Source organism: Tetrahymena thermophila (genome assembly GCF_000189635.1).
Source record: "Tetrahymena thermophila SB210 genomic scaffold scf_8254483, whole genome shotgun sequence".
In the NCBI taxonomy this organism is placed as follows: domain Eukaryota; phylum Ciliophora; class Oligohymenophorea; order Hymenostomatida; family Tetrahymenidae; genus Tetrahymena; species Tetrahymena thermophila.
Window position 1 is genome coordinate 35,057 of NW_002476258.1, and position 24,770 is coordinate 59,826.

The 24,770-nt window shown below is 22.6% G+C and overlaps 6 protein-coding genes across 6 annotated transcripts; 2 read left to right on the forward strand and 4 right to left on the reverse strand. All coding sequences in view use genetic code 6, as the record gives it.

Moving 5' to 3' along the window:
- Positions 1–232: 232 nt before the first annotated feature.
- TTHERM_00821830 (transmembrane protein, putative) lies at positions 233–4,366 on the reverse strand (the record flags this gene model as incomplete). Its single annotated transcript, XM_001031513.2, has 9 exons — positions 233–656; positions 716–781; positions 989–2,342; positions 2,626–2,905; positions 3,045–3,315; positions 3,442–3,557; positions 3,833–4,020; positions 4,100–4,121; positions 4,211–4,366. The coding sequence occupies 9 exons, from the start codon at positions 4,364–4,366 to the stop codon at positions 233–235; spliced, it is 2,877 nt and encodes a 958-aa protein (XP_001031513.2).
- Positions 4,367–6,655: 2,289 nt separating this feature from the next.
- TTHERM_000821832 (transmembrane protein, putative) lies at positions 6,656–7,144 on the forward strand (the record flags this gene model as incomplete). Its single annotated transcript, XM_012799297.1, has 1 exon — positions 6,656–7,144. One exon carries the CDS (start codon positions 6,656–6,658, stop codon positions 7,142–7,144), a length of 489 nt encoding a protein of 162 aa, XP_012654751.1.
- Positions 7,145–9,605: 2,461 nt separating this feature from the next.
- TTHERM_000821835 (hypothetical protein) lies at positions 9,606–10,139 on the reverse strand (the record flags this gene model as incomplete). Its single annotated transcript, XM_012799298.1, has 2 exons — positions 9,606–9,787; positions 9,851–10,139. The coding sequence occupies 2 exons, from the start codon at positions 10,137–10,139 to the stop codon at positions 9,606–9,608; spliced, it is 471 nt and encodes a 156-aa protein (XP_012654752.1).
- Positions 10,140–18,026: 7,887 nt separating this feature from the next.
- On the reverse strand, positions 18,027–19,333 carry TTHERM_00821850 (hypothetical protein; the record flags this gene model as incomplete). Its single annotated transcript, XM_001031515.2, has 4 exons — positions 18,027–18,114; positions 18,173–18,254; positions 18,326–18,919; positions 19,024–19,333. The coding sequence occupies 4 exons, from the start codon at positions 19,331–19,333 to the stop codon at positions 18,027–18,029; spliced, it is 1,074 nt and encodes a 357-aa protein (XP_001031515.2).
- Positions 19,334–20,996: 1,663 nt separating this feature from the next.
- On the forward strand, positions 20,997–22,403 carry TTHERM_00821870 (V-type ATPase, D subunit; the record flags this gene model as incomplete). Its single annotated transcript, XM_001031516.3, has 6 exons — positions 20,997–21,025; positions 21,280–21,477; positions 21,569–21,693; positions 21,829–21,938; positions 22,056–22,201; positions 22,253–22,403. 6 exons carry the CDS (start codon positions 20,997–20,999, stop codon positions 22,401–22,403), a joined length of 759 nt encoding a protein of 252 aa, XP_001031516.2.
- A 1,000-nt stretch (positions 22,404–23,403) lies between these two features.
- On the reverse strand, positions 23,404–24,714 carry TTHERM_00821880 (RNA recognition motif protein). The gene is made up of 3 exons (XM_001031517.2): positions 23,886–24,714; positions 23,739–23,813; positions 23,404–23,604 (listed from the first exon to the last, which is right to left on the reverse strand). Exons 1-3 carry the CDS (start codon positions 24,620–24,622, stop codon positions 23,529–23,531), a joined length of 888 nt encoding a protein of 295 aa, XP_001031517.2. The 5' UTR covers positions 24,623–24,714; the 3' UTR covers positions 23,404–23,528.
- Positions 24,715–24,770: the final 56 nt, after the last annotated feature.

Here is a 24,770-nt window from a genome sequence, read left to right on the forward strand (position 1 = left end):
TAGCTTGAAAGAGAATGAACAAACAAATAAAAATAGATGATGAATGAACATTAATATATCAAAGTATTTTTAGTATAAATTAGTTTAGATTATGAAAATTTAACTAGTAAATTTTATTCTTCTCGCTTTTAATTATTTTTCTGAAAAAATTTTTGATGTGTATAAAAGAAAAAAATAAAATTTGTGAAGATAAATAAATAAATAAATCTTTTGTTATTTATTTTTTATAAAATCAATTTTGGAGTGGATTCTTTAATTATTCGAAATTTCTTTAGAAACATATTTTGTTATTTTACATAGATTCTATATTTTATTCACATGCCTCATCTATTTACCTGTTTTCTATCGAAATTTAACTTTCTATTACTTCGTTCTTCTATTCTAAATAATCATTACACTTATCATAAATTTGATACATTTTTAATTCTTCAGGAACAAAGTTTTTCATGTTATTTTAATTATCACTTGCGCTTTCATCCATTTTTACATTTTAAATAGATCTGAAGTGAGAAACTTTATGTGATTATAAAGCTTAGTTGGCATTTTATTTATTATTCAGCATTTCTTAATTATTTGACTGTGAGCTTGAATTTCTTATGAGTTTCTAACTGTTAGGGAACTCATTTTTATTCAGCTCTTATTTTTTAAATTGCATTCTATCATTTAATAAAATATTTTCATTAATTTGTTAAAAATTTAATAAACAAAATTTTACAATTTAGTAGTTTCAAATATATTTCTCATCTCATCTCCTAGTAAGTAAATCAATTGATTTTTATACCTTTTATAGAAAGAAATTTCAATTATATAAAGGAATAGATCTTTTTTATTTATTTTTGTTAAAGAGTAACTTTTGTAAAATTATTTGGTTGAAATTAATTAAATTATTTTCTTATATTTTATTTTACACTTAATTAAATCTTCTTTAAAAATTCTATGTTTGTTTTTATGTTTAAATCCAAATTAAATTAAATAAATAAATAAATACTTAGATTCTTAGTTCTGCATAATCTTATCGTAGCACTCAAAGAGAGTTTCATATTCATTTATCCTGTTTTTTTTAAGGTTGCTTTTGAATTTAGCAAAAGCTTTTGAAACAGTAGTAATGTTTTTTAGGTTTATATTCCATTATTTTGACTTGCTATTCAGTTTGATTTTAGGAGATTAGATTTACCTTTAAGTTAAAGCCATCTATTATCTTGAAGGAAGTTACACTTCATCTTTTAGCTTTATCACGGGTTTTGGGAAAAAGTTAAATAAAACCTATTCTTCCTATGTGAGTAAGAGTTTTTTTAACTTTTCAACTTCTTTTATTTTATCTAGGACATTAAAAATATCTAAATCTTTTCTGACAAGTTAATTAGCTTTTTTAATTAATTTAACTTCCTCATTATTGAAAAGTTTTCCACATGTAATTACATTAACAAAATATTTGTAAGATAATTAAATAGACCTATCTCTTTTAATTATAAATTCAAGTTCTTTTTCTAAGAACTAATGTGCATTATTAAACCCAAGGCCTTCAAATACCTTCTTCTCATATTTTTAAAGGATGCTATTTTATGATTCAGGACTATAAATATCAGATTATTGATTTGTAAGAGAATTAATTTTTCTATTGTTTTTTAAGTCATTCTCTTTTTTACTTTATTTTATATTAGTTTCAGTTTTAGCAAAAATACGATCATCATAATTTTATTAATTTTAGATTAGTGGATGGATATTGTTTATAGATTTAGGTGTGAAAGAGTTGTTGAAACCATTTTCTGCTTTTATTTTGGTGTCACTTTGTTAGGATTGCACTTAATTAATTTTATCTACTTCTAATATTATCATTTATTCAGAAACAGGTTCATATTTCGCAATACTCTTTATAGACTTTTATTATGATGCTTATTCTTCAGATATTTAATCTATTTTATTGCCTTTTATGTATGATAAATCATTGTTTTAAAGAGGATTTTTTCTAGGTATGTTATTTGCTATGTTAATATATGTCTTTTTTCTGCTACAAATTATGTTCTTAATTTACTCTATTGGCATCAAACCAGCTTCTTCCCTATTAGTAATTTTTTTATTTTCATTTCTGATTTAATTGTTTGTCTCTTTATTAAATTAATTCTAATTTTATATTTATTACTCACTTTTCAATTATAATTAGCCTGAGGATAATATTTAATTTGTTTATTGACCTATCCCTTAAATAGCTAAACTTTAAATAGAAATTTATTTTGGTCTTTTATCATTTTATTTACAATTATTTGTATTAGGTTGCTACAGTTCAAAATCGTATAACCTATTAGCTAGTTCTAAATAATAAACATACTCATTATAAATGCTAACTGTTTTTATTATTTAAATAAAATAAATTTAAATTTAGTTAAAAAAAATGCAACAAAGAATAAATTATCATTAGAATATTTTAATTATGATGAAATATTAACAAAATAACAAACAAAGCGTTAATATTAATATAATTGAGATGAAATCTTTAAAAATATTTTGGCGAATTAATTAAATATTCTAAAAAATTAGCAAAATAATTTAAAAAAAATAAAAGATTCAAAACAAAAAAAAAATAAATAAAATCACAATAATTAATTAGAAATGTATAATGGATATTACCTATTACAGTAGATATTAAAAGAAATATTTAAGAAAAGCCACCTATATAGCTTATTACTTAATCTACTTTCATAAATTATCTTTATATATCTGTGCTAAAAGCGCTTCTCAAAAAGAAAATTTCACAAAACTTATCAAATTAACCAACAGCGTTTTGTTATCTAAAGTCTCCGTTATCAAAAGTTATATAACTGTCTTTGTTAATCGACTTAATTAGAAAGATGCTTTCATCAGTTTCTACAATTTTTTCGTTCATAAATATATTAGCTGTTGTGTACATCTAATATTTTTTATTAAAGAAATAGATAAATATATATAAATGTAAATTTAACAGTATTTTCCACAATTAATTTTTTAAAGAAAGAAATAAATAAAGAAGACTATGAATTTAATTTGTAAAAAAAGTAAATTAGAAGTACTTTTTCAGGTTGAATATTAAAAATTAAAGAGTCTAAAAAAGCTGTAGTAACACCTTAAGACTTTTCAGGCTATAATAAATAATTAGAAAACATAAATTTTATGCGATTGTCTTCATTTTTCAGCTTTTGTTGGATATATTCGTTTGATGCGCATTTATATTACCAAGGATTTTTTGGATCAGTCACATTAGCACATTTAGTAGCAACAAATTTTAAATGAAAAAAATCAGGGCTTTCATATCTTCCACCAACTGGAAAAAAGGCATTCTCTCTTTTAATAAAATCAAAAAATTAATTAATTAATTGAGATTTTGGTAATAGTGAAAACAAACAAACAAACAAATGATTAATTTTGTTTATTATCACTATAGACTAAATATTTAAAATTATCTATTACTTAAGACACAAGTAGTCACTCAAATCTTGATCAATATACTATTGAGTCCAATTAATATTTTAATTAGGTAGCGAAGAAAAATGACTTATCTAACATGGCTCCAAGTAAACAGGTTCCTTAAAATTTTAATAAAAGCAAACATAGATATTTTAAATAATTTATGTAATAATTTAATGTAATTGCAGAGGAAATATTTTAGTGTAAGAAATAAAGTTAAGTTTTCTAATTAATTATTTACTGCATATATTATTTACATTATAATTTAAATGGCAAATAATTTCCATAGTTTTAATTGATGGATGAATATGTAGAAAATACATTAAAAAATTGTAAGTAGAAAATATTTCTTTATATTTTAGATGAATCAATCAATTAATTAATTAATACTTACTTTTATTTATACAAACGTTCCATTATCCAAAGTGTAGTAATGTCTTCTCTCAAATCCTATTTTGTAAGTAGGCCTTTAGATAAAATTGTCTTAATCTATTTTAACTGCTATCATGAATTAGTTTTATGTAAAGTTAAGCAAACTTGGATTGACATCATACGACTTAGACTATACTACACTAACTTCACCTTCAATATAATAAAATAGAGTTATTACTTTATTTTTGATTTAAATTCTCATTAAAATGTTCAATCGTAATCTATTTACTCTTGGAAACTAGCGTTGAAAACTATTTTATAAATTGATAATTAATTTAATTGTTTGTTTATCAATATAAGTAAAAGCCATTTATATATAATTCATCTAAAATATGCTTACATTATGAAAAAATAAAATTATTAAAGCAGCTGCAAAAGCGATAGTGATTATCCCTCCAAAAGCTGTCCTAAATAAACTATCATTTTTATAGATAAGGCCAACATCGCTACCAAAAATATCAAACTTATTTAGAGATCTATGGCAATACCTTTGCATCTTATTTATTTAATTATTAGTAATTAACTATTTTGTGCTTTAGATGCAATTTTAATTATTGAATTTATCAATTTAATTATAATTATAATTAATTGTTATGTAACTAAGTAGTCCTCTATCTATCTATCTTTCTATCTATTAATTTTTTTATTAAATATATTTATTGATTCTACTAAAATATTAACTAGAATAAATCATTTACTTCATTTCACTTTAATTTAAAGCAAAACAAAACAAAGCCAGTAAGTAAATCATTATTAAAATAAACTTAATATTTTGCGTTATTATCAGATATCAAAGTATAGGCAATTTTACTGATATATATTTAATATAAAATGTGTATTAAAATTAAGCTAACATTTAGCTAATATTAATATTTAGTTATATATATTTTTTATTATAAAAGACTACACAATAACTAGAAATCTGATATCTGCTAAAATTTCCTATCTAACTTTACTCTTAAAATTATACCATTAATTCTCATTAAGTAAAATTCTTTTTAAATAAAGATGAATGAATCTACCGTATCGGATTACCATTTCATTATTTAGATAAATATTTTTAGAAATATCTTAAGAATTTGTAAAATAAAATAATGCTAATTTTTAATGGTGTAACAGCTGATATTAAGATTTACATCTTATACTGTATTTATTATATTGTAAAATTAAAATCAACTGTCTAATATTTTTAAATTATTAATTAATTGTAAAATATTTTTTTTTGATAAATTACTAAAATATTTAAATCAAAAAAATATCTTCATTCTCTAATTGTAAAATAAACTTTTATACTCAATAAGAAACATGAATTATTTAATATATATTCAATATTAGCAGTAATAATTAGCATTTTATTTTTTGATTATCTTTGAAGTTAAATTTATGCTTTTTTATTATTTTCATCAAAGTATTGATTTATTTAATTATTAATTGTTTTTTAAGCTAATTTATGTTTTTTAATGTAAAAAACTTGTAATTTAATAAAATATTTTAAAAGAAACATAAAATTAATATTTGTTTGGATTTGAAAATAATTATTTGAGTAAGTTAAACCATCATTATTACATACATACATACTTAACATAAATAAAATAATACAAAATTATAAATTAATTAAAATAAATCAACTTAATAAAGCTTGAATTATAATATTTAACTTGAGAATATTAAAAAGCTTGTAAAAAAAGCCTTTTTCTACTTCTTCTTTTTATTTATTCACAATATTTTTGGCTATCAAACCAAATATAAATGCAGTCAAAACCTACACTATGAATATATCTGTTACTAAGAATTGAATGTAGGTTAGGAAAAATTTATTTGAGCTTTCAGGATCGTCTCCACTTATGATAGATATAATTACATAGATATAGAAAGCTGATTATAGAATAGATAAAAATACACCTATTTTCTTGAGGAGGCTATTAGTTGTAAGCAAAACTTCAATAAAAACACTAAATATTAAAATTAGAAGAGAGCTTGCTATTGAAATAAATACTTTCTAAACAAAGGTTTTATCAATTCCAAATAATATACTGATTGCCAGAGTATGCTAGTATCTTAGATAAAATAAAACAAATCTTACAGCTCTTGATACTTCATAATTAAATACTAAAAACACTGATAAAAATTCATGGAAATGAGCATAATATTTCAAGCTGCTTATTTTATTAATTTTTTCTTTTTAATCTAACATTAAATCATTCTAAATCACCAAAGCATTTAATTTATTAGCTTTTCTTTCTTTTTTACTTTTTTTAATTACAGAGTTATTGCTATTCTGGATTTCTAATTTTTAGGCTTATATTTTATTTTATTCATTATCTGTGCCAACACTTTATTAATCTCCTATTGTGGTAATACTAGGCAATTAAAGTAGGTTAGTTTTCTGGTTAGTAAAATTTTAAGGAGTTTGATAATCTCTCTAATCTCCTATTTGAAAAATAGAGGGTGCATTGCTTTAATGGGAAGACTTCATAAATTACACATTTTGATCTAATTCATTTAAACTGTGCGATTCTCTTTTACTCTCTTTATTATCATTGTTAAGGCTAATGTTTGGTAAAAAATTAATTAAACCTGCTGAAGCAATAGTGGGGTCTTAAATTTATTATTTATATTTTAAAAACTCTGCATCAAAATTTTATTATGCATATCTAGTATTTCTTTTTCTTAAATTTTTTGTTGATTATTTAATTGTTGTTTAGCTGAACGGTCTCGTAGTGTCCATGTTATTCTGATTATTTTTACCTAAACTTATATTTGCATCATTTTCAAATATATCTGAATGGCTAAAGTCATGATTAATATTTTTAGTGTTCTGAATTTAATCATTTTATTGCTCTTTATTTAAATTTTATTCAGCATTTTAAGTCAGTTTAATGTTCATCATCGATTTAATTTGTTCTCCATTATTTATGTTTTTCATTTATTCTTCGCTCTTTAAATTTTTATTTTATTCATTCTCTTGCAAATATTTAATATTAGTTATTTGTTTCATTTCTATTGTCTGTTCTTTGTTTTCAATATTTTAGATTTATTCTAATTTAAAAATACTAGGAATATTGTTTGGTAAATTTTTTTACAAATTTTTTTTAGGGCTTTCCTTTTCATCTTCTTCTTCTTTTATTGTAAAATTAATATTTGCTTAATCTGTTGGGGTGTTAGGCTTAATTGTATCTAACTAAGTCTATTGACTGACAGGATATATCTTAGATTAACTAATTACTTATTTCTTTCTTAAGGATTTCGGAATGCTGCCATATAAATATTCTGAATCTAATCGTTTTCCATAAATTATAAAGCAAATAAATATGAAAGTTTGTATAAAAACGACCCAGAAAACAGAATACTCATAAAAGTTAGAGAAATTTTCTATATTGCTTACTCCTTTTGAGCTGAATACAGTATCAATATTTTTATTGTTTTCAAAGAGGCCACTAATATCTTATATTACTGTTGTAGGAGTTAAGTCATTACATATACATTATGCTTAGTTTTTTTATACATTAATCCTTGTTGAGCATGAAGATTTCGACCAACTTTTATCATTTTATCTATTAAAACAAGTAATGTTTTATGTACCATTTTTATTATTACTATTCAAATCAAAGTAGTGAATAACACCATTTTGAGGATAATAAGGTTATTTTGTTGCATTATTTTGTATGTTTGGATCAATAACAGGGTACATTTCAGCCTAATTTTTGGTATATTTTAAAATCTGATCAGTATAATTTTTAAAAGATTGATCTTATTAGTAAAAGTTGACATTATATTTATTATAGCAAGCATCATAAATACTTGTTGAATTGTTTAATTGCTATATGAAACTTTAAATGTATTAATTATCACTTGTGCTGCTTTGACTCTATAAATTTCTTCTAAGCTTGTACTAATCTGAGCCTATTCCTGTAAATAGTTAAATATTTTTCTCAGTTACCTATTAAGCTGTAATTTAGATATTTTATCCTTTGAAAATAATTGCATTTTCATTAGGAAGAGATTAATAATTTAGCATACTTCCTACTTGGTGTACTATGTCAATAACTTAGCTATTTAAAGAAAACGTGTTTGCTTAAGTAATAGTACTTAAGCTATCTAATATGTTAAAAGTAAGATATAAATCTTAAAGACATTTCTCATATTTAGTCTAACTCTAGAGACTAGGTTCACACTTCTTTTAAATTAAAAGCAAACTGCTATAAATTAGTGATACTTAGTTCATCTAATCGTTGAGTTATAAACTTATTTTAGATTGAAGTAGCATGCTGACTGTTTAATCAGCAAGCTAATAGAAGGAAGATGTAGCCAATAATTAAGTAGAAACTAGCTGTATTTATTATATTATTTATAATTTTAAATTAGAAAGTTAGACACTTATAGTTTAAAATGACTATTCTCTGTTAATGATATCTTAGCTTAGTATATTTAAATTAAGAATGCGTTATTCAGGTAGTAGGTTAGAAGAATTTTCAATAAATTTATTTATAAGCTATAGAAATTCATTAGGAGTATAGCTTTAATAGTTTACATTAACAGTGATTGTTGAATTAGAAACAGCTCCTTTAGAATCGATAGCCTAAGCTAAAATAGTTAGCTAACCACCAGGAAGAAAGGTGATAACACTATTAGATAAAATTTTATCTGTTAACTGCTATCTCTAAATTTGTTAATTGTTATTTAATTCAAAATTATATGAAGTACTTTAAGTATAATAAAAGAATTAGTATAAAATAGGGGAGTTCTAATCTTAACAATTGTTTAGGTTAATTTAAAAAGAGTCAATTAGAGAGTATCCTGTTGTTACGTTGGCTATTAACTAACAGTTTGATGGAGGAAAATTCAACACAAAATTTAAAGTGCACAAACTAGGGAGAATATATTGCGGATTATAAACAGAAAACCTAACTTGGATAGAGGGATTAGAAGAAGAAAAACCATTAAAATAATCCCAAATCTAAAATCTAGTAAAACTGTAATCAAATTTAATAACTCCAACAACATTATCATTGTAAATAATTGCTCCTGAGTAATAGAGCAAGTCTGTATTAACAGTAAGATCATAGACCATAAGAGCATGAATGAGCTAATTAGGATTTATTGTTGGATCAATAATTAAATCATCTGTAAGCAAAACAGTTAGAATCGGTATATCTAATTCAGTAATAAAAGCAACAATTTAATCAGAACCTTATCTAGTTACTTAGGTATTTTGATAAGATTTAGTTTTTATACCTTTTAAATTGAATTATAATGCTTAATATGGTTAGAATGTGTGTGCACTTATATTCAAAGATTTTTAGTCATTTTGTATGGATAAAGGTTATCCTTTACTGTTTATGCAATCTTATGAGATGCCAAGATTTTAGCAGCTCCAGCTAATAGAAATGCCAAAATTAGGTTCTTATGAATTTTAATCTTCAAAATCTTCAAGAAATGAATCAATAATCATGGCTTTTTAATAGCTAGCATACCTGTTTCCCCCAATAATTTTAGTTATCAAAGGGGAAGGTGTTATATATAAGTTAGCTGAGTCACTTAGAATGATAGATGAATCAGAAGCATCTATAAAAGTTGCCTATATTATAAATAAATAGCATTTTTATGATTTTTACTAGAAAATTTGAATTTATATTATTTCCCAATAAAAATAAAAAATGGGAATTTTTTTAATAAGATTTGTATCAACTAATATATTAATTCTTTTACTTAGATGTTATAAGTGCTGCTTGCTTTCATAGAATAAGCTTTAATTGTAACTAATATCTAATTTTCATCAAAGCTTTGTTTGATTAAATTTATGCCTAATTGATCGTTTTAAATATCAATATTTAAAGGTTATTAAATTCTTAAAATTGTCCCCTACTCATCACAAATTTAAGAGTTAACACTAAACAAGATACCTACATCTTAATTTCTAAATATTTAATTTTTAAAATTGAATTTAAAATTTCAGAATTTATTATTTATTTTTTTTTACATATAGTACGGTGGAGAAGACATAAACGTATGGCTGGCGGTTAAGAATTTTTTTTTTTGAATGAAAATGTTGATATTTTATATACCGCTTTGGCCTATCCAAAGTGTCCATGAAACTTAAAAAGATAACTAAATATCCTATTAAACCATCGGTAAAAATACAGTTATTTACAAGGATTAGTTTTAATTAGCTTGATTAATTGCTATTTAAAATGATTGTTAGCTTTTGCTGTCACTAGGTGAAATTTAATTTAAAGCCCAAGAAACTTATTTGAAACCTCTTTAACCATCGTTAGCAATTACTTGTAAAGATATTGTTTGAGAAAAACAATAATTTTAAATTTAATTGTAATCGCTAAGCTTAACTTAGGCTTGTAAAGGTTAGTCTGTCATTTAAACTTAGTTACGATAAAATTATGTTATGGTCATTTGGTTGTAAGTGTATTAGATAGAATTAATTTTAAAATTAACCAAATCCCCTGGTAAAATTCTAGCACTACCATCTTAAATTTTATTATTTTATTTTAATTAAATAATGAATCAACAAAAATTTTAATTTTTACCTAACAAAATATTTATTTTTGAGCCATTAAAAGAGCATTGTGCTCCCGAACCTAGTAATTATTAAGTTTGCTGGTCAAACAGCTATAAGCAAGTTTATTGTGCAGATGAGCTTAAAGAAAATAAAGGCTAAATTAGTATCCCAAAATCGATTTATAAACTTAAATAATTGCTTGATAGTATGATATCAAGGACTGCTTGCTAATCTTAACTGCACCTGGTGTCATCTTAAAACAATCTAGCATCATTTGAGGAGCATAAACATGAACCATTAACAACAACTCTGTTACTTTTACAAGTAACACAATTTTGAGAGAGAGCACTCATTGAGCCTGAACATGATTAGCAAACAAAAAAGCAAGGCTGGCACGTAATAGAACCAGAATCAAACCTATTTAAATTAAAAAAAATACAATATGTTAAGTAAAATTGTTATTTGTAAATAAATAATTCCAAATTACCATTAACTCTCAGGACATTAGCAAAGCTGGGAAGGACTTGTTTGGATTAATCCTTTTTGGCAGGATGAGCATGAAGTAGAATTACTACAAGTACTGCAGCTTTAATCACATATTTTACAATTACCAAAACTATCAAACCTATGAAAATAAGATTAAAAATATTATTTGAAATTAAAAAGTATAAATAAATAAATAATGATTTACCAATAGTTAGTCTATGAGCAGGAACAAAGTCCTTACTAATTAAATACTAGCTATCCTTTGCATTAAGTACATTAATTAGCTTATGTACATGAACTACAAGAAGCGTCACAAGGTAGATTTGAATTACTTACGCTATCGTAACTAATTATAAAAGAATATTAATTAGCAATAATTAAAAATAAATAAATATTTTACTAATATCCTATAGGAGTGATACAATTTCCAGATGATAACTAAAATGTATTCAAGCATGTTGTGCATCCTGTGTTTGGGTCATATCCGAACTGTTAGCAATATAAGCAATTCAAAGTATAAAAATCCTTAACTCCACAAACTGTATCTGAAAATTATTCAAATAAAACAGTTGCTTATACAGCACTTGAAAATGCAGAGACAGCATTAAAATAAATTTCAAAATTTTATTAAGTAATACCAGAAGAATTAACTGTAATTTCATTTGGCTAGTATTTCAAATACTGAAAATCTTTTTAAATAATATTGAAATTAGTAATAGAGTAAACGATATCAAGAGACAAAGGATTTAAACTACTGATAATAGGACTAAGAGGTGTAAGAGGTATTTAAGATAACTAATATTTTTCCAAGACATTAATATCTTGAAATATAGAATTTGCATTATAGTTGAAACCAAGATCATAGGAGGATATTTCAGGGGGAGTTATTAGATAATATATAGTTGGTGATGTTGAAAGAAGGACAGAGTTAACATATATATCTACACTAATTTTGTCAGAATTAACTGAAACATCGAATTAACAAGTTGGGCTTTTAAGAAAAATGATTACAGGATTACATAAATAACCACCAAAGAAAACATGGGTATTAAATTGGGAAGAACTTTTTCCTTAGTAATAAGCTCCTAGAGATGGAAGTTTATAATTTCCAGAAGATGAAAGCAAGTTAAATGACTTGAGTACATCTGAATAAAAGTACTTAGAGGGTTGGTAAGCAAAATATTGCACATGTAAATAAAATGAAGGTGCTGAAACACCAGGAGTCACAGTCATACTACTTTAAGTTATTGATTATGCCAAAACTTAAAACTAGCCAAATTATGCATTAGAAACACTATAGCCTAAAACAGAGAATATAACATTAGGAGGTTAAGTAAAAGTATTCTTAAAATTAACTTATAATTGATTTACACTATTAAAAGTAAATTAGCCTATTTCAAATCCTTTTGTAAGCTTTTTAACACCTTTTTTATTAAGTAAAAAATTTTAGAATTAAAATAAATTCAGTTAATGAATAGCGACATTGATATATATTTATTTATTTATTTATTTATTTATTTATTTATTTATTTTAAAATTAATATTTCAAAATTGAACATAAATCCTTAGAAATTAACACAAAATTTCGAAATTTAAAAAAAATTTTTGTTTTATCAAGATTTTATGACTTATTTTTCTACTTTCAACAAATTGGTTTTTGTTAATGATAATTTATGGATAATATAAAAATCTTAAAAAAATATTTGTTTCATTTACTAAGAATTTATTTTTTCTAAAAGATAAATTTTCTATTTAATTAGGTTAAGCAAATAATAATTAAATTAATTTTTACTATTGCATGATAAACTTTTGTAATCTTCAAATGTACCACTTCCACAAAGACATGTTGTTCCTTTCAAAACTCTCTAAGAGCTACAAGAGGTGCATATTAAAGGATCTTAAGATGAACAATTATTGCATCTATAAGAGCATTTTGGAGCACATAAACGAACAGACTGAATTTAATTTTCAGAAGAGCTACAATTTGATACACACTATCCTGAATTATTTAGAAAATAACCACTCTAACAAAGAATACACGAATACTACTGTCTTTCTTAGACAAGAGAAAAGCAGTTTGGTATCAGAGAATTAATAGAACTAAATTAATTTGTATAAACAGAACTTTAGCTAAACATTCTCACTTGCGAAAGTTTTCCAGTGCTAGACGCTGGGTTATTTTCACCTCCAATCTAGAAGCTACCACTGGACGTTTCTTAAGAAAAGATATTTAACAAATTTAAAGGGATTCTCTGATTAAAAATTCCATTTATATATAAATCAATATAATAAGGATTGATTTGAAGAATGATATGGTAATACTAATTAGGATTTATTGAGGAAGGCGTACTTAGAATATATTCAATACCTTAATAGAATGCGCTTAATTAATAGGTATTGATACTTTGATTCAATTTTATTTTAATTTAAAATTAATTATTTGGGGAATTATAATTAAGTACCTAAAAAGATTGAACTGTGGAATCAAATTATATCCAAAAACTAAAAATCAGAGACATTACATCGTATGAAGTGCTTTGATTATTAATATTCAAAGAATTATAAAAATTGTCCATAGGTTATCCAAATCTTACATATTACTTAAGAAAATCATATTCCTAATTTTGAGTGAATGTATAAATGAAGTACCCTCCAGCATTCATACTTTCTAAAACTCCGAAGGCTTGCTTGGCAATTGCTTGAATTTAGTTGGAAGAGGAATCAATTAAGCAATTGCAATCTCTTTGTTCGTATGAAAATTTAAAATAAAAGATTTACTAAGCAGAAGGATTAAACCACATTAAAAATTTTTCTTCATTTAAGTTGCTATTATTTGAGTCTCTAGAAAATGCATAGTTTTAAATTATTGATACATCTCCCATCTTTTCACTAGAGTAGATGTAGCCATCTTATGGCTTTTAGGTTTGAATTGCAATCAAATAGGTATTTAAGTTGGTATTTATATATTAAGAGCTACTTTACTTACAGTACTGTAAGCTCCCATCAGAACGTTATAAAGTTAAAGATAGCTAGATTCCACTTGAATTTTGTAAAATGCTAACAACAAACCTGTAGGTAGAACCCTATAAATGTTGTAATTCACAAGTGCATCGAGATGAACCAAGAGACATATCTTACCTTAAGATAAAATGAGTAGAGTTATTTCCAAAGAAAAGCAACTTTTCATAAACATTGGCTTAATTGAAAATTTAAATTTTGCTCTAATAATTGTTAAGATTTGAGGCTGTTTTAGTTTAGATCCAACCTGTAAATGTGACCTATAGATTTGATTTATTGAGCTGAGTAGTGTCAAGGTTGAAAACAGTGATATTATCTATATAATATAATGGTGTGGAACTGTTAATTTAAAGTTCTCCTTTTGAAACAGTCAAAACTTGATTAAGATTTTAAGCGCTAATTAAATAAGTTGCTATCAGCAAAAAATATATTTAAAATATCATTTTTGAGTATTATCAATTTAATTTATTTTTGGTTTAATTGAATTATTTACTTTTATTAGTAAACACACTCTCTCTCTATTTAAATAATTTTTTTTTAATCTGTTTAATTATAAATAAGCAATCTTCATAATTTTTTAGAAAATTGCTTAGTAATAATTTGGAAAACTTCATAAGATTTTTATTATTTATAAGAACTCTTAAGTGAAGTATTTGATTCAAATTTATTTTTACTTTTTATTTTATTTAAAAACTATTTTCTGCTCTCTATCAACTTCTCTAAAATTCAAGCATTATTTCATCCCAAATTTTAGGAAAACATTATAAAAACATTCCTTCAAATTTTAAGGACACCTTAATAAAGCATTCCTTCCATTAAATTTGATTACAGTCCAAGTAAGTAATAGTAATGCTGCACACATAATATACTAATCAAAAATTAATTTTTTTGAAAGTAAGTCAGTCGTATTAAAATCCACTAATTTAGTAAATTAAAGGTAAGAGTGTAATTATTTAGACGAAATCTTTTAATTTTAACTAGAAATAAAATTTGTAATCTGCAAATAAAGGCCGAATTTAAATATCATTAGAATGCAAAACATACAATTTAACACTTCATTTTGATAAAATATAAAAACAAAAAGGCAAGTAGCTTATTTCTTTAAAAATTTTAATGGTTTTGTTTATTTTTTTTGGTTTATTTTAGAACCTTTTTTTAATATGAAAAATATGCAAATAGCATATATATTAAAAGGTTTATTAGTTTAATTTATTTAGTATCTATTTTAATCTATTCACATGATCTAATCTTTATTTTATAATAAAGAAAACAAATAAAGATATTGATTAATTTGTAAAATCAAATAATTTGATTATTAATTTATAATTTTATTCTGATGTTAATTTTATTTCTTATATGATTATAAAGCTTGAATTGAATTTGATCCTGAAAACTCAATAATTAGTTTTTTTATTTTTATGTACTAGTTGGTTTGTAATAAATAGATAATCTTTGTAAATTAATATAATCAAAAATATTTAATAATGATATTTATTTATTGACAATAATACATAAAAGATCATGCTACTTATATTTATAATGTTTTGTAACGAATTTAAATTTAGTATTTTTAAATATCAAAATTATTTGTCTAGTTGAAATATATTAAATTAACTGAAAAAGTAAACAACTTTTTTCGTTATTTTAAATTTGCTTCAAGAAAAAGATAAATTAATTAACTTTGTTTGTTTGTTCTTTTCTAACTTATACCAAAATATTACAAATTAATATACTCTTAGAAAATTATTTTTAAAAAACCTATGTGGCTTGAATTTTGAATTGTTATTCGAATTATCTTTCATGCAGTTGTTTTAATTTTTAAGTTTACTTATTCTATTTTACTTCGATATAAATAGATAAACTATAATAAAAAAACGCTTTCATAATAGAGATTTTATTATATTTTATTTATAATTGATAAATTTTGAAGTTACCTATTCTGAAGCATTCCTAATTTAAATTATAAAAAAAAATGTAAATTAAATTAGTAATAAAAGTGCTGATTAAATTGCGGAAGATGTATAAATTCAGAATATTTTTGGGTAAATACTTCAATTTAATTGAATTCCAATTTTTTATCAAGTACTACTACTTTATTATTTTCTGCTATTAATACAAATCTCTTGTAAATATTTGAAAATTAATTAGTACTTCAGTATCTTCTAGAAATTAATTTACAATCAAGTATTTCTTTTTATATAATAATTACCAATGAAAAATATCGAAATTCACGAAAGTAGTATTTTATATTAATTCAAGTACTATGTCTTATCCACATTACATTAAATTTTTCATTAAGTCAAAGATATAATTATAAAATATTAGCTTTAAAACCTTTTAACTTAATAATTACAATAAAACACTCCTAAAATTTATATTAAGAATTTATAAAATTTAGAAAAAAGACAGACAGACTTTTTCTACGAAAGTATAAATTCAATAAATAAAGTTCCTAAGAATCTTTTTTCTTATTATTTAAAAATTAAAAATATTTTCATTCAACTTATAGAACTTCTTTAATTCTTTCTTTGTATTTTAGATATTTAATTTCTAATTTAATATTCGCAATATTCTAAATTCAATATTATTTTCTAAATATTTGATTTAAAAGCAGATAAAATAATATTATTAATTAAGGTAAATCTTGAAATATTAATACTAAATTTAATTCAAAATCTAACAAATGGATAAAAATCTTTTGCAAAAATAGAAGTTTTTTTAACAATTTATATTTTTTAAAGGTAGAGCTTTGATTTTAAATTTACTGAGATATTAAAGATAAAGCCATTAAATTTATTTATTTTGAATTAATTGTAACAAATTAAAGAATTTAAGATAAAATTTGTGGATTTGTAAATAAGTTTAAAGATAATAATAATAATTACATTAAGAAAAGTGTTTTTAAAAAGACATAAAACTCCTTAAAAAGAAAAAAATAAATGATAGTTCAGTTAAATAAATTGTATGTAACACTCATAGTAATAATAATATCATTTTTTTATAAATTTTAAAAATTTTTATCTGTCAAAAAAGATCTTGAAAAAATTAACCAACTGAGAAATAAATGCAATTTATTTAATTTTTAGGCTATTTATTGTTTTTAATTGAAAAAAGATTGATCTAAAATTTATATTTTATCACATAAATATATTTTTTATTAAAAATAACCCCATAATTTTTTAAATTAGAAAAAAATTAATTTATAATGTAAAATAAATTCAATAAATCAAATCTCATAAAATAATTTTATATTTATTAGGTAAAAATTCGGTTTTTTTATTAAGTTTTGGGTTTATATTAGTTATTTGGTTTATAAAAATTATTATTTTATTTGACATTTTAAAACTTTGATGTAGATAAATTTAATTTAGCAAATTTTGAAAAAAAATTCTGATTATAAAAATAAAATGATATTAATTTTAATGGAAGAAAAGCTAATTTAAAATTTACTACTTATATTGTATTTATTATATTATAAATTTAAAATTAATTTTTAAGCCATTATTACAATATACATACTTAACCTAAATAATATTATACAAAATTATATATTAATTAAAATAAATCAACTTAGTAATTCTTGAATTATGATATTTAACCTGAGAATATTAAAAAGTTTGTAAAAAAAACCTTATTCTACTTTATCATTTTATTTATTCACAATATTTTTGGCTATAAAGCCAAATATAAATGCAGCCGAAGACTGCAAAATGAATATATCTGTTACTAAGAATTGAATATAGGTCAGGAAAAATTTATTTGAGCTTTTAGGATCATCTGCACTTATTATTAATAAAATAACATAGATGTAATAAGCTGCTTATAGAATAGATAAAAATACACCTATTTTCTTGAGGAGGCTATTAGTTGTAAGCAAAAATTCTATAAAAACACTAAATATTAATATTAAAAGAGAGCTTGCTATTGAAATAAATACTTTCTAAACAAAGGTTTTATCAATTCCAAATAATATACTGATTGCCAAACTATTTTAGTATCTTAGATAAAATAAAACATATCTTACAGCTCTTGATATTTCATAATTAAATACTAAAAACACTGATAAAAATTCATGGAAATCAGCATAATATTTCAAGCTACTTATTTTATTAATTTTTTTTTTTATTCTAACATTAAATCATTCTAAATCACCAAAGTATTTGACTTATTATCCTTTCTATATTTTTTACTTTTTTTAATTACAGGGCTATTGCAATTTTGATTTTCTAATTTTTATGCTTGAATTTTATTTATTCATTATCTAAATCATTAAAGCAGTATGACTCTCTATTACTATCTTTATTGTAATTGTTTAGGCTAATTGTTGATAAAAAATTAATTAAACCTGGTGAAGCAATAGAGGGTTCTTTAATTTTTGTTTACATTTTAAAAACTCTGCATAAAAATTTTATTAAGCCTATCTAGTATTTCTTTTACTGAAATTTTTTGCTGATTATCTAATTGTTGTCTAGCTGAAATATTTCGTATATTCCATGTTATCCTGGTTATTTTTGCCTAAACTTATATTTGCATCACTTTCAAATAAATCTGAATGGCTAAAGTCTTCATTATTTATATTTTTATTGTTCTGATTTTAGTCATTTTATTGCTCTTTATTAAAATTTTATTCAGCATTTTAAATCAGCTATATGCCCGTCATAGTTTTAATTTGTTCTCCGTTACTTATGCTTCTCATTAATTCTTCGCTCATAAATTTTTTATTTTATTTATTCTCCTCCTAATCTTGTATTTTAGGTATTTTTTTCATTTTTATTGTTTGTTATTTGTTTTCAATGTTTTATATTAATTCTAATTTATAAATAGTAGAAATATTATTTGGTAAATTTTTCTAAAAATTATTTTTAGGGGTTTCCTTTTCATCGTCTTCTTCTTTTATTGTAAAATTAATATTTGCTTGATCTGTTGGGGAGTTAGGCTTTATTTTATCAAACTAAATCTATTGACTGACAGAATATATTTTAGATTTTCTACTTACTTATTTCGGAATATTGCTATATAAATATTCTGAATCTAATAATTTCAATAAATTATAAAGCAAAAAAATATGAAAGTTTGTATAAAAACGACCCAGAAAACAGAATACTTATAGAAAATAGAGAAATTTTCTATATTACTTACTCCTTTTGAGCTGAATACAGTATCAATATTTTTATTGTTTTCAAAGAGGCTACTAACATCTTATATTACTGTTGTAGGAGTTAAGTCATTACATATACATTATGCTTATTTTTTTTATACATTGATCCTTGTTGAGCATGAAGATTTCGACCAACTTTTATCATTTTATCTATTAAAACAAGTAATGTTTTATGTACCATTTTTATTACTACTATTCAAATCAAAGTAGTGAATGACGCCATTTTGAGGATAATAAGGTAATTTTGTTGCATTATTTTTTATGTTTGGATCAATAACAGGGTACATTTCAGCCTAATTTTTGGTATATTTTAAAATCTGATCAGTATAATTTTTAAAAGATTGATCTTATTAGTAAAAGTTGATATTATATTTATTAAAAAAGCATTATAAATACTTGTTGAATTGTTGAATTGCTATATGAAACTTTAAATATATTAATTATCACTTGTACTGCTTTGACTCTATAAATTTCTTCGAAGCTTGTACTAATCTGAGCCTATTCCTGTAAATAGTAAAAATATTTTTCTCAGTTACCGATTAAGCTGTAATTTAGATATTTTATCCTTTGAAAATAATTGCATTTTCATTAGGAAGAGATTAATAATTTAGTGTATTTCCTATTTGCTGTACTATGTCAATAGCTTAGGTATTTAAAGATGATGTGTTAGCTTAATTAATAGAGCTTAAGATATCTAATAAATTAAAAGTAAGATATAGAATTAACAATTAAAATATTATAAAAATTAATCTATCTAAATTATTTTTGAAATTGATATCAATTTATAAGTGTTTAAGTTTATTAAGTTTTGAAAGATATTCAAAAAAAAAATGTATGATTACTTAGCTTGTAAAATATGGTTTTCTTTTAAATAAATAAAAATAAAACATGATATTAAAAAGAACACATTTTTAATATTAGATTGCATATATTCAGTTTTTATATCTCCATACCCTCAAAAAAATAAAGGTTTAAATCGAATTTTTCAACCTCTCTATATATATATTTTACTAAAAATAATTGTAGAATTTCAAGTTTTTATTTTGCAATTTATGAAAATAAGATATAATTGTTTTTGTTTACATAATAAATCTTATATGATAAAGCATTCATTTGGCAAAAAATGTTTTGATTGCTTAGATTAAAGCTGTAAATCTTAATAAGACAATTTGTCCGAGTGGTTAAGGAGGAAGACTAGAAATCTTTTGGGTTTACCCGCGCAGGTTCGAATCCTGCAGTTGTCGTTTTTTTTAATGTTAAATTATTAAATTTATTTTTAAGAAATTTAGCTTATTTTGAAAAGTTTTTCAAAAATAAAATAAGAAAATTAAGAATATCAGAAAATTACTTAAGTTTTTAAATTTAAAATAGATAGAATTTAATAATATAAAGTTATATTTGATTAATCTTTTATAGAAGATTTGAAAAGGATATTATCTATTTAGAAATTTATTTTTCATGTCATAAATTAATCCTGATAGTATTTATAATTGAAGATTTTAGCTGCACAATAAATAAGAAGTTGAATGATTCAATCAATCAATATATAAACATAAATAAATATATTTATATTAATATGCGCAATAAATTATAAAAAATGTATCATTTCCTAAAAGAATTTCACAATCAAAAAGTAGATAGATGATTATTACGAACGTATTAAAATAAAAATAAATAAAAAGACATTAAGAAGAGTGGGATAGAAAACAAAATAAATAAATAAATTAATAAATAAATAAATATACATATGTTTTTATGTATAGATTGATTGATTAAATGAATGTGTTTTGTGTGAATCAAATAGATTGATCAATGAATTATTAGTAAATTGTTTAGGAAAATAAATAGACTAATTAATTAATTAATTAATAATAATATTGAATATCATTTTAATTTGCAGTAATAAAAGATAAGCAATTAAAACTAAAGTACAAACTAAAAAGAAAGCGAATGTCACAATAAATTACACCTAGTAGAATGTAGCAACCAACATTTATTCAATTATTGATAAATAAATATCTTTCAATTAGCTCAAAATTAGTAAAATAAGTTGGCATATTAAAATAAAAAGCATTTTTTTAACGAAATAGATGCTATTTATTCATATCAATTAATCATTTCGCAGGATTTTTAATTATCCATTTTAATGATCTTCAACTGTTTTCTTAATTTTGAGCCAAAAAAGATATTTTTTTGTGGGAAAAAGCTTAAAAAAGATTTTATTATCAAAAAGGACTCTTGCTATATATAAAGCAAAGACAGTCTCTGCCAAGAAAGGTCACGAATTGCTTAAAAAGAAATGTGATGCTTTGAAGACCAAGTTCAGAGCTATTATGATTGCTCTTTTGGAAAATAAGTTGAAGATGGATGAAGAAATGCAAAAGGCTTTCATCTAATTGGCTGATGCTTATTGGGCTGCCGATTAATTCAAGTAAGATTCTAAATTTATTTATTTTTTATGATAAAATATAAACTTCTTTTGATCCAACAAAATTGGATATCATAATTTACTTAAAAAATAGCACTAATGTTAGAGAATCTGTTAAGAAGGCACTTGTTAGAATTGAATATTCAAGTGAAAATATTGCAGGTGTTATGTTACCAAACTTAAATATTAGAGAAAACATAAAGGACAATGAAGATACTGGTAAAAATTTCTAAAGCATTAACCATATTTTGGTTATTTTTATTAAGCCAAATTAGACAATTAAATAAATCAAGAAAAAGCTTATTTAGGATATTTCCAAAAAATCTAATTATTTTGTTTACTTATAAATATTAGAGGGTAATATGGGTTTGCTTGGTCTTGATAAGGGTGGTTTCTCTATTCAAAAAGCTAAGGAAAGATTCAAAGAAGCTCTCTACCTTCTTGTCAAAGTTGCTTCCCTTTAAGTAATTTAGAGTTAAAATTTGTATGACAAAAAAGAAAAATATTTTGTTTTTCTTTAAACAATTAAATAAAATTAATTTTAAATTAAATAAATTAACTTATTTAATAAAATATACTAGACATCTTTCATAACTTTAGATGAAGTTATTAAGGTAACAAACAGAAGAGTCAATGCCTTAGAACACGTCGTTATTCCAAGATTTATGGAAGTTTAAGCTTATATTAATTAAGAACTTGACGAAATGTCAAGAGAAGATTTCTTCAGGTAAAAAAATTAAAAAATTAATAATTAATTAACTAATTTTATAATAACTAGACTTAAGAAGGTGTTGGATTTCAAGAGAAAGGTTATTGCTGAAGAAGAAAAAGAAACTGCAGCTAAAGAAGCTGAACTCCGTGCTAAGGGTGTTAAGAACATTGGTGGTGATCTCCTTAACGAAGAAGCTGATGAGGATATAGTTGTTTGAAAATATCTAAACTATTAATAAATATAAATACATAAAAATCATTTTGAAAACGAAATTTCTTTTGTAATTAATATAAATAACTTAGTGTTTGTTTGTTTATCTTCCTTGTTAAATTTATTTTTTAATATTTCTTAAAATTTACATTTAATTTTATAGTCATGTTTGTTTGTATTCATAATTTTATAATTAATATCTTATTTTACAATGTAAATTTATACATTTAAAATAATATAAATATTTAAGGCTATGTAAAACATGCAACAAAAAATGATTTTTTTTTTTAATTTAATAAATAAAAAAAGGAGTTGAAGTTATTGATAAATAAGCATTTGTAATAGGGTTTGTAACATACATTTAATAATATTATTAGTATTTGTTTCATGAATAATAGATATCTTATCTTAAAATATAAATTATGCATTTTAATTCTGTAAAATAATATAAATATTCAAACCTTGCAATACATGCAATTGTAAAAGATTTTTTTTAATAGAATAAATAGATAAAGGAGTTGAAGCTATTTATAAATAAACTTTCATAATAGTATTTGTAGCAAACATACAATAATAATATTATTATTAATATATTCATGAATTATAGATATTTTATTATATACCGTAAATTCTCCTTAATTAAGACACTCGACTTTTAAATGTTTGATTGAAAAATGGTGTCTTTTTAAAATTTTTGAATTTTAGTGTCTTAATTAAAAAGTGTCTTAATTAAGGAGAATCTACGGTATATTTTAATTAGGTAAAATAATATAAATATTCAAGGTATTGCAAAACATGCAATTATAAATAATTTTTATTTACTTCAGTTGAACAAATAAAAAAGGAGTTAAAGTTATTGATGAATAAGGATTTATAGAAATGTACAATTAATTATTGTTAATATAATCATTAAAACTTAATTTATATTAAGTATTTTAAAATTTAATTTTAAGTTTTTTTATTTATCAACTGAATGAATTGAATATTTAAATAAATAAATTATTCATTATATAATCTTATAGTTAGAATTAGATAAATAAATCAGTATGTAATATATATAATTAGAGAAACATACAAAAATTAATATCAAATATTTAATTTTTAAATTCTAATAAGTAATTTATTAATTGTATCATTCATTTTCATTCATTAAATTATTGTATAAATCTTTGTTTGCTTTTAAGTTAGCATTTTTAATACTTTGATCCCTATTATTTATTTATTGATTGATATTTTAATAAAAATAAATATAAGAATTTGTTTTGAAACTAAATGATAAATAAAATTGTAAATTTATAAAATATTATTCAATAAAAAATTCATTTTGAATATATTTATTTACTCTTTAACTAATTTATTGCTCAATCTTTAGTTTCTCTTCTTTTGAGTGTCAAATTCATAATGCTAAATTTAAGCTCTATTATAAATTAAAAATCATATATTAATTCATTCATTGGCACAAAGCAATTGAAATTTATAAATTAATTACCTTATTTTTCTTCCATAAAGTGTTTCTTCATCAAAATATCTTTGGAATTTAGATGCTTCTTCAGCTTTAGAGAATTTTACTATACAATATCCTTTATTTGTCTATCCATTGATTGCTAGTGGCATATCTACATAAATAACCTCACCAAAATCTTAGGCTAAAGCAAAGATTTCTTCTGAAGTAGCATCGAAAGGTAAATTTGCCAAGTAAACTTCCTTCATGCTTCTATCAAACTGTAATCGGGTTTTCTTAGTTTTTAGCTCAAATGGCTTCATAATTATTCTTTATAAAATATCTGTTGTTTCTATAAAACTATCACTATACTTTTTAAGATAGTCATCACATATTTTAGAATTATTAAATTTAATAAGAGCTCTACCTGTATAGCCACCTATTCTATTCTTTAAAAGTTTTATTTCTGAAATATTTTTCCCGCTAGGATCAAAGTATTGCATCAACTTCTACTCATTCCAATCGTTGGGAAGAGCATGGCAATACACCATATTCTTATGTGTATTTTAAACTGAATTGTGTTTCTCTACTTCAGAAATATGTTTCTACTAATTGGCTTATTCATTTAATTCATTATTCTACTTTTGAGTTTTATTGTAATTTATATCTTTAAGTATATTATTCTACAACAAATTAGCTGAAGAAGACATTTTATATTAATTTTTAAAAATGAGCTATCCTTTATTAATGAAAAGCTGTATTCCTTATCTTAAAAACATTTTCATTTTTCCCAAAAAAAGCTTTAATTAACTATTAAAGATATTTTAATACTTATTTATCTTTTTAACAATAAATAATTAATTCTAGAAATTTGAATACAAATGCTGGTCTACTTATGTATTTATTTATTTAATTATTTTATTAGGTTTAAAA